At 49.7% G+C, this 8,538-nt stretch overlaps 2 protein-coding genes across 2 annotated transcripts; one reads left to right on the top strand and one right to left on the bottom strand.

Moving 5' to 3' along the window:
- The first annotated feature begins 9 nt into the window (after window positions 1-9).
- RASD1 (ras related dexamethasone induced 1) lies at window positions 10-1,957 on the top strand. Its single transcript, XM_085309393.1, has 2 exons — window positions 10-388; window positions 650-1,957. Exons 1-2 carry the CDS (start codon window positions 103-105, stop codon window positions 1,198-1,200), a joined length of 837 nt encoding a protein of 278 aa, XP_085165519.1. The 5' UTR covers window positions 10-102; the 3' UTR covers window positions 1,201-1,957.
- A 2,097-nt stretch (window positions 1,958-4,054) lies between these two features.
- On the bottom strand, window positions 4,055-8,300 carry MED9 (mediator complex subunit 9). The gene is made up of 2 exons (XM_085309394.1): window positions 7,099-8,300; window positions 4,055-4,926 (listed from the first exon to the last, which is right to left on the bottom strand). Exons 1-2 carry the CDS (start codon window positions 7,107-7,109, stop codon window positions 4,710-4,712), a joined length of 228 nt encoding a protein of 75 aa, XP_085165520.1. The 5' UTR covers window positions 7,110-8,300; the 3' UTR covers window positions 4,055-4,709.
- Between the last annotated feature and the right edge of the window lie 238 nt (window positions 8,301-8,538).

Here is an 8,538-nt window from a genome sequence, read left to right as displayed (position 1 = left end):
TCACGGCGGCCTTTGCTGCGAGGGGCTGAGCAGCGGGCAGGCACCGCCGTCCTCCTCTTCCTCCTCCTCTCTCCGCGCAAGCTGCACCCTCCGCCGGCTTCAATGAAACTGGCAGCGATGATCAAGAAGATGTGTCCGAGCGAGGCCGAGCTGAGCATCCCCGCCAAGAACTGCTACCGCATGGTCATCCTGGGCTCCTCCAAGGTGGGCAAGACGGCCATCGTGTCGCGCTTCCTCACGGGGCGCTTCGAGGAGCAGTACACCCCCACCATCGAGGACTTCCACCGCAAGTTCTACAGCATCCGCGGCGAGGTCTACCAGCTCGACATCCTGGACACGTCGGGCAACCACCCCTTCCCAGCCATGCGCCGCCTCTCCATCCTCACAGGTACTTGGCTGGGGAGAGCGAGGAGGAAGGGAGGGGGTCGCAATTGCTAGATCCTGGGGTATCTTGGCCAGTTTGGGGATGTTTTCCCAGCTGCAGGTGGAGRAAGTTGGGATTTTGTGTGTGCGCAGGGTGGGCGACCTTGCTYGCTGCACGGGGTGGACAGGAAGCACTGCCTGCTGCCTGCCTCTCCGGTCCCCCCATGGGGGTCCCTCTGCATGCCCCCTTCCCTGTGCCCATCTCACGTCCCCTCTCTGTCCCCAGGCGACGTCTTTATCCTTGTGTTCAGCCTGGACAACCGGGACTCCTTTGAGGAGGTGCAGCGCCTGAAACAGCAAATCCTGGAGACCAAGTCATGCCTGAAGAACAAAACCAAGGAGAACATAGAGGTGCCCCTGGTCATCTGCGGCAACAAGGGCGACCGGGACTTTTACCGGGAGGTGGAGCCCCAGGAGATCGAGCAGCTGGTGGGGGGGGACCCCAAGAAATGCGCCTATTTCGAGATCTCGGCCAAGAAGAACAGCAGCCTGGACCAGATGTTCCAGGCGCTCTTTGCCATGGCCAAGCTGCCCAGCGAGATGAGCCCAGACCTGCACCGCAAGGTCTCCGTGCAGTACTGCGACATCCTGCACAAGAAGGCGCTCAAAGGCAAAAAGCTGCTCAAAGAGGGGGGCCGGGGCAGCGCGGAGGAAGCCTAYGGCATCGTGGCTCCCTTCGCCCGGCGGCCCAGCGTCCACAGCGACCTCATGTACATCCGGGAGAAAGCCATCGGTGGTGGGCACGCCAAGGAGAAGGACCGCTGCGTGATCAGCTAGGCGCCCCGCCAGGCACCGGCGAAGCGAGCAGGAAGGAGGGAGGGGGGGAAGATGCTCGTTTCCTAAGTGACTTTGGTGAGACAGGAGGGTGGGCAGGCACCCACCCGGGCAGCGGGGGGATTTGCCTCTTCCCCAGCCACCCTCCTCCGGAGGCATCACTTTCATCGGCTCCCTCCCCTGGGGCATTTTTGGGAGAGCAGGCACACGGGGGGGGCTTTGGCTGGCAGGAGAGGGGTGCTGCTGGGACCATCCCCTCTACAGGGAGAGAGTGAAATGCTGGCCTGCAAGGTGGAAGGATGTGTGCGGAGGAGACAGATCTTGTTTCTTACCCTTCCAAACCATCCAGCCTCTGGCCAGGGCACTGCATTCAGGAGGGAGGGCAGAGGCCTGCCAGGGCCTGCTTTGGGCTTTTGGGGCTTTTTTTTTCTGTTTTAACTTGAGAAGCTGTGCACGGACTCTGGCTCTGTGTCGTGTGTTCGTCTGTGTTTGCAAAAGCACGTGCAGAAGACACTCCTAAGCTGTAAAGACATTGCAGAGTTACAGCCCTAATGGACCAAAAAGTGACTCTTGTTTACATATGTCTTGTCTGATTTGCAAGATCGGGGCGGGGGGGGATTTTTTTAATGAGAAAACAATAGGCACTTTATGTAGGTATTGTTTGTCACGGACATGAACAAAAATCTTCAAGTGTTTCTACAGTGGGTGAAACTTGATGTTATATTTTTTCTACAAAACAATAAAAACATTTTTAAAATGATACTTGTGGGTTTGTCTTTGCCTCCCCATGTAGCTCCTTAACAAAAAAACTAAAAAGCCCGTTAAACCGAGAACTGAGCCCAGCTCTGACGTGCTGCATGCGGCCTCTCAACCCAATGCCTTGGTTACACCACTTTCCCCTGTGCAAAGGTCTCTGCCTCCGAAAGCCCCCTCGTTCTTGCCACACAGGGTAAGTAAGGGCCACGCAAGTTGTTACTCAAGCAGGTCACTGAGCCAGAACTCTTTCCTCACTTCACTGAATAACGCTGATTTACAATCCTGTCAGCTCTCTGACATGCTGAGCATTGGCATGTCATTCAATCCAGAAACTGAGTAAAATGACATCATTTGATAATAAAGACCTTATTGTGTTTCATGCTTTTTTCCCAACTAAATAAACAAACTTTAATGATGTCAACAGAGACTGATTCATTTGCACTCTGTCCAGGATATTGTTGTTACTTTGCAATATGAGTAAGGGAAGTACTTTGCTCGAAAGGTCACTTTTGCATCTGATGGTTTTTAATCTCTTGTATAATAACTTACAGTAACCACTGCTGAAAGTGAAATGGAAAGGGGAAAACTATTCAAAAACCAGCTTTCACTGACTGCAGTTTCTCAGAAGTAGCCTGTCATTTCAGTTTGTTTGTGGGTTTCTCAGCCCCTCTTCCCCTCTCAAGGGGCAGAATAAATCTACATTTGATACATATTAATGGAGGAAAATTCTACTGAAGTCATAAAACTGGGCTGAGTAACTGCGATCACAAATAAAATCATTTTAGTTTGGCTTTAAACTTGCATTCAAGCCAACAGAGTTAACTTGTTCCTGTGCTAAGTGCCAGACAGATTTCTTTGGAAACACTTGTTTTTCCTCCAGCGCTTCAGTATGTGCCCTGGCTTCGCAGGAACAGCAGTTGGCAAGAAAAGGAAACCTCCTTCCAGGCAACTGACAGAATTTATTGAACTGGGATGGGCAATGGCTGGCAGAAAGGTAATTTCAGTAATAAAAAGCGTACATTGTGTTTTGTATACCTTAGTGTTCTGTTTTGCTTAGGCAGAAGTTTACACAACGGCACCTTCCCGGAGAGACTGCTAGCGGCACACTCCACCGGGGACAGAGTTATCTCTAGGCAACAGGTGAGTTAGTTACAACTATCCCAGCCCCCACCAAACAGAATTACTTGCCTCTTGGCCTAGAAGAGGAAAATCTACCTAAACAGATTTTGCTTCTCTTCTTTTGAAGGTATGAATTTTACSTGTCCTTGGATGCCAGTTTTACATGGATACTGCTTTTCACTAACTAGTTTTTCACTGCTTCCACTACTGTTTTTAACCCAAGGTCCACAAACCCACCTGAGCCTAGTCTATCACTGACTGGCTTAAATTTGCCACATAGCAGTGTGTGGCTCTCCAGAATGTGTCAGAGATCTGAAAATAGCACATAATCCTAAATCATGACCCTGGTTTTCTGCATCAGTGGGAACTGCACTGAGCTGCACAATCTTTCAKTGTACCTCACAGAATTGCACTTCCCTGGCACATTCGAGATCCAACCGATGCAGCACACGTTCATGTTCAAAACGAGAGATTCAGAGGCCCATTATGTCTTGTTAGTCAGCAGTGCTACTTACCAGGCTGTCATCTGACAGCAGCTTAAGGCTGAGAACGACAGAGGGCAGGGAGTCCAGGGTCCCTCTGAATGTGATACAACATTCAAGAGTCTTCCATGAGCCACTGACGGTCAAATGCTCACTACGTTTACCTGTGGAAAGCCCCTGGAGCTGCTAAGAYGTAGAACTGACTTTTCCTGCTGAGCTTTGGTCATTTATGGAAAGTCTAACAGCTTCTGCAATTTATGGCCTTCCCTTTGATTTCTCCCTCTGTTTAAAGAATAAGGTGCCCAGTGGTACTGTCTACCAAGCTGGACTTGCTGAAATCCACTCCTCTGTCAGTCTCTGGTCTCCTAAGTCACTCTGCTTCCAAAAAAGCAATGTAAAGAAACAGCACATGGGTCCAGCCTATGCACTTCCTCTGTGCTACCGAAGTCTTACCCTTGCTCAGCCCACATCCACTCAGGGCAAACACAAGAGGAGCAGTCTGGAGTCTCTAAATCTTTACTTGACTCATCTTAGATACAACCATTGCTTATTTCCAAAAAAGGAAGGAAAAAAAAAGAGAGCGAGAGAAAGAAATACAAAAGTAATTATAAGTAATCATTCATCTTTTGACACACACAAACTGCAAACTGCCCCCAGAGATCCAGTGCTCTCCCCTTTCCAGGAGCAGGGCCAAATAGCTCATGCTTCCCTCTTTTGCTCCCTTTGATGTTTGGCCACATTTGTCACTTCAGAAATAAAAAAAAAAGATGCAGAAAATTTGAAGAAAGCACCACCCCTTTTCCTCTTGAAGCTAACCAGCAGGTAATTTGCCCGTTAGCATGGAGAAAGCACTATGCCTCCTGCTTGCTTGAATGAAAAAAAAAAAYTCATGAGAGAAAACAGGAGAGATGCATATATAAATACACACAGTCCTACAGAAGATCAAAGTGAATGTACTGCTGTAATCATCGTATGTGAAGCACACAGTGTTCTCCTGGTTCTGTGTCACATGGCTGTGATCCACACAGACACAAGTTTAGAGCAATACAACAAAAAAGCATAAAACAAAGAAAAGTAAACTTCTGGCACCTTCTTTTCCCCTGTTTAGCCAGGCAAGGAAGTACCTCAGACCCAGAGAGCAGAGTTGCTCCCTTCCTACTCCTTGGGGATCTCAAACATGCAAAGGCTCTTGTACTTCTGCAGCAGTTCATTTTTGGTCCGGACCTGCTCCCGGAGGTTTTGCAGCTGCTGCTGCTGCTGTTCTGGGCTCACACTGATGCCAGGCATAGAGCTGATCAGCTTCCTCATCTCCTGGAACTTGTTCTTGAGCTCATTTAGCACCTGGTGAACATCCTGGCTGTCCTTGTCCATGCTGCAGAGGGCAGAAAACAGAGACACTGCTCACTTCTATTGGAAGGGCCCCTTCTGCCCACTGGGGCGACAGTCATTTCCAGCGTGCTCAGAGCTTAAACTGGAATTCATCAAGAACCTTTTGCTCCTGGTATCTATCTACACAAACTTAATTCATCTGCCCTAATAAAATGGACACAGATAAATAAACAGACCGGGTATATATTGGGGTAAACTGGTTCCCTGCTCATTTCCAGCACATGCTCCAGTTACCTTAGCACCTATCCCACAGCTTAGAGGTTGTTCTGCAGCTTTAAAACATTACATGCAGCAGGCCAAGTTCTCACTGTGTTTAAATCCTCATATCTCTCTCTGAGCTAAGTAAGCTTACAAGTGTTGCATGTAGGCGCCTGGGAAAAAAGAATCTAGTCTTGCCTGTGACCTGTTGCTCTTGTAATACAAAAAAATCAATGCAGTCAAACAGCTTGACAGCAAAAAATAAAAATTGCTCCCCAAAGTCCCCAAAGTATCCAATGCCAGAGTAAACGGCACTTTGGAGCTTTAAAATCACTCTCTGGGGACATACACCTAATAAGAGAGAAGTGACAGCTTATTTTTAAAGGCAGCACAATTGTTTCCCCAGCCAGCTCTGTGGTTTTCAAAGATCAGTGTTGTCTGAGGCAGCCTCTGCCCTCAAACCTTCATTAGTTATCTGCCTCAGCTTTATCAGCACCAGCAAGAAGTTTTACTGATTCCAGGCAAAAACGAACCCTTGCTTCCAAGGTGCCTGTTAATAAAGAAAGCAAGATTCTAACAGCCTTTCAAAACTGGGAGCCTGTTCAACAGCCAGACCTAAAAATAAACCCTGCTTAGCATGATCAGGGCAGAGAGGTGCTCGATTATAACTCTGGGAAATCATGACATAGCTGAGAGCAAAACTTTTAACCAGATGGTCCCCATTCATTTCAAAACCCTGTTGGAACAAAATATTCATTACTCCCTTCTAAATAGATCTGCAGCTGGTACTATAATATATCCCCGTTATGCAGGCGTTTACGGTCAGGTCAGCAGTGGAAAAATACAGCCATCCACAGCCCCAGTGCACGTCTGGTACAAGATGGGTTTTGACACTACCTTTAATTCAACACAGCTTCAGGCTTTAAAAGGGGCAGGCCTCCAGGTCTGCTCAAGTCTTGATCCCTTTCTATATCTAGAGAACTCATGGCTGCTGGTCTGTCAAGCTGGTTCATCTGAAGGAAAAAATATTTCTGTTTTGGGTTTTTTTTTTTTTTCCCTATTAGGTGCCTTTCCTGCTGGATCAAGCCACTGAACTGACTTCCTCTTTGAGGGAATKGACAGGCAGGGTTGAGAAGAGGTATGGGAAGAGAAACAGCTGCATCCTGTGATTACATGGGATTAAACACAATGTCCAGCCACAGCCTGTGCTGATGGACTGCAGATGGGACCTTCCTTAAGGAACAGCATCCCTCAAACTCCTTCCAGGTTTGCCCTAGCCCTCCTTTACTGCTGTTACTCTGTTGTGTCCCACGGGGAGCTCCTGTTTTACATCAGCACAACCCACAGCTCATAACCACATGTTGGAACCTCAGAGGTGATGCTGTTTGATTGTACAACTGCAAGAGTATTAGYGAATCCTGTCTGCAAAACCTTTATAGGGACCCAAACAACAGGGAAGAGTGAGTATCCTTGAATGTAAGCAAATTTATGTGATTCATCCCCACTCCCAAACAGAGAGTCACCTTGGAGATGTGAGGTATCTTCTCGGCTGAGTCAGCGTCACAACAGCAGGGCTGGGCCTTGCGACTAGCAGCAGTGTTAAAGGATATGTTTGCCATCTGTCAGGGACATGAGGCAGCACATCCCACTGCTCGGCTTTCTGGTCCTAGCTATCTGTAGCGCTGTTCAGCGTATCTACGTCTGCTAAAGCTGCGCAGGAAATGACGTGGGAACACATGGGAGATAGCTGGGCAGTGGGAGTAGGTGGCACAGTGGGACAGGTCACAGGATATCCAGGGGATTCTCATCTGCAGGTCATCATGACCCGCTCAGTGACATGTACGTGTTTGGGAGGTCTCAGCCCATGTGTCAGCACAGACATCTCTGCTGATGTTCTCTAATTACAGCTAACTGTGSTTTTGCACACAAATGCACTTGGAAATGGGCTTAGCCTCACCTTAGGCTCATTTATGTAGTCCAGACAGATCAGGTAGGGTCGAGCTGAGTCAAGCTGCCTCCCCTGCAGATAATTCCAGCCCAAYTGGAAAACTGGGAAATCTGAGGGTTTGACATTCTCATGCCTCTTCTGTGTGCCTAGACTGGGGTGTCACTGGGGTATCCAGCCTTTTCTTGTCATGGTTTTCAAGTTGCAAAATGTTTAAGAGTGACTCTCTCTCATCTTTCAGACATGCTTGATACCAAGTGAAATATTAGCAGGAAACTCATCCCTCCTGAGCACCCAGGTGAGAGCAAGGAGGTGGCCATGGTCAGGCATCTGTGGCAGAGAGACATTTTACCACCATGAACTCAGATACACATCTCTGAAGGGGTTATTGCCCTGGGACAATGTCCTTGGAACATCACACCTCTCRGGACCCACGTACCTTTTACCCCCTACAATACCAACCTTGAACTGGGAAGAGAACAATTCAACCTCCCTCACTGTAAAAACCTCCCTCCTCTTTACAGCACCCCAGAAATAGACTGCATTCCTGTGCTCTGACTGCCTGTACTTTCTAAGGCTATTATCAGGCAAAAGGTACAGTAGTTTGGAGGAATAATACAGCACAAGTTCAGTGATCTCTGCTCTACAGCGTATAACAGTGGGGCAGTGTACCTGAGCCATCAGAACAACCTGCACTGCCTGGATGATCCGTACACCCATTTACTGGTGTGACTCACTGCAGAGCCGCATGTGGGGCTGTGCCAGCTCCGTGTAACACCTTCCCAAGAAACCTCAGCTGGGAGAAGGACACCTACAGCAAAGGAAATGCTGGGGGCTGAGAGAGCATCACTGGGGAGACACAGGGTCTCCTTGCTCTGTTCCCTGTTCAGYGCACCCAGAAAGAGGCTGGAATCAGGAAGTCAGAGAAGTGTTGGAGCAGGGATAAGGTGCACAAGAGCAGGAACAGAGACCAGGCCAGGTTCAGGGCTGGCTCTCATGATGAGGTGCTTGTGGGGGAACCAGGACTGGTACACCACGCGATGAGGCACTTGGCGACAGAGCCTGGGACCAGTGCACCTCATGATGAGGGGCCCAGTGGCAGGACCCAGTGCACCAGCAACAAAGAGCCTGGGGAAAGGCCAGGGCCCAGTGCACCCATGATGAAGCACCKGGTGACAAGGTGCCTGGTGACAGGGCCCAGGCCTGGTGTCCCTATGATGAAGGGTCTGGTGACAGGTCTAGGCCAGAGCCCCCATGATGCAGGGCCCAGTAACAGGCCTGGTGCCTGCATGATGAGAAGCCTGGTGACAGGCCTGGCGCCCCTATGATGAGGGGCCCGGTGACAAGCCCAGTGACTCCACGCTGCGGGGCCCGCGGACAGGCCCGGCCCGGCGCCCCCACGCTGCGGGGCCCGCGGACAGGCCCGGCCCGGCGCCCCCACGCTGCGGGGCC

Source organism: Rhea americana, unplaced genomic scaffold, assembly GCF_003343005.1.
Source record: "Rhea americana isolate MKP2758 unplaced genomic scaffold, rheAme1 scaffold_297, whole genome shotgun sequence".
Classification (NCBI taxonomy): Eukaryota; Metazoa; Chordata; class Aves; order Rheiformes; family Rheidae; genus Rhea; species Rhea americana.
Note: the sequence above shows the minus strand (reverse complement) of the source record. Positions and strands in the feature narration are given on the sequence as shown.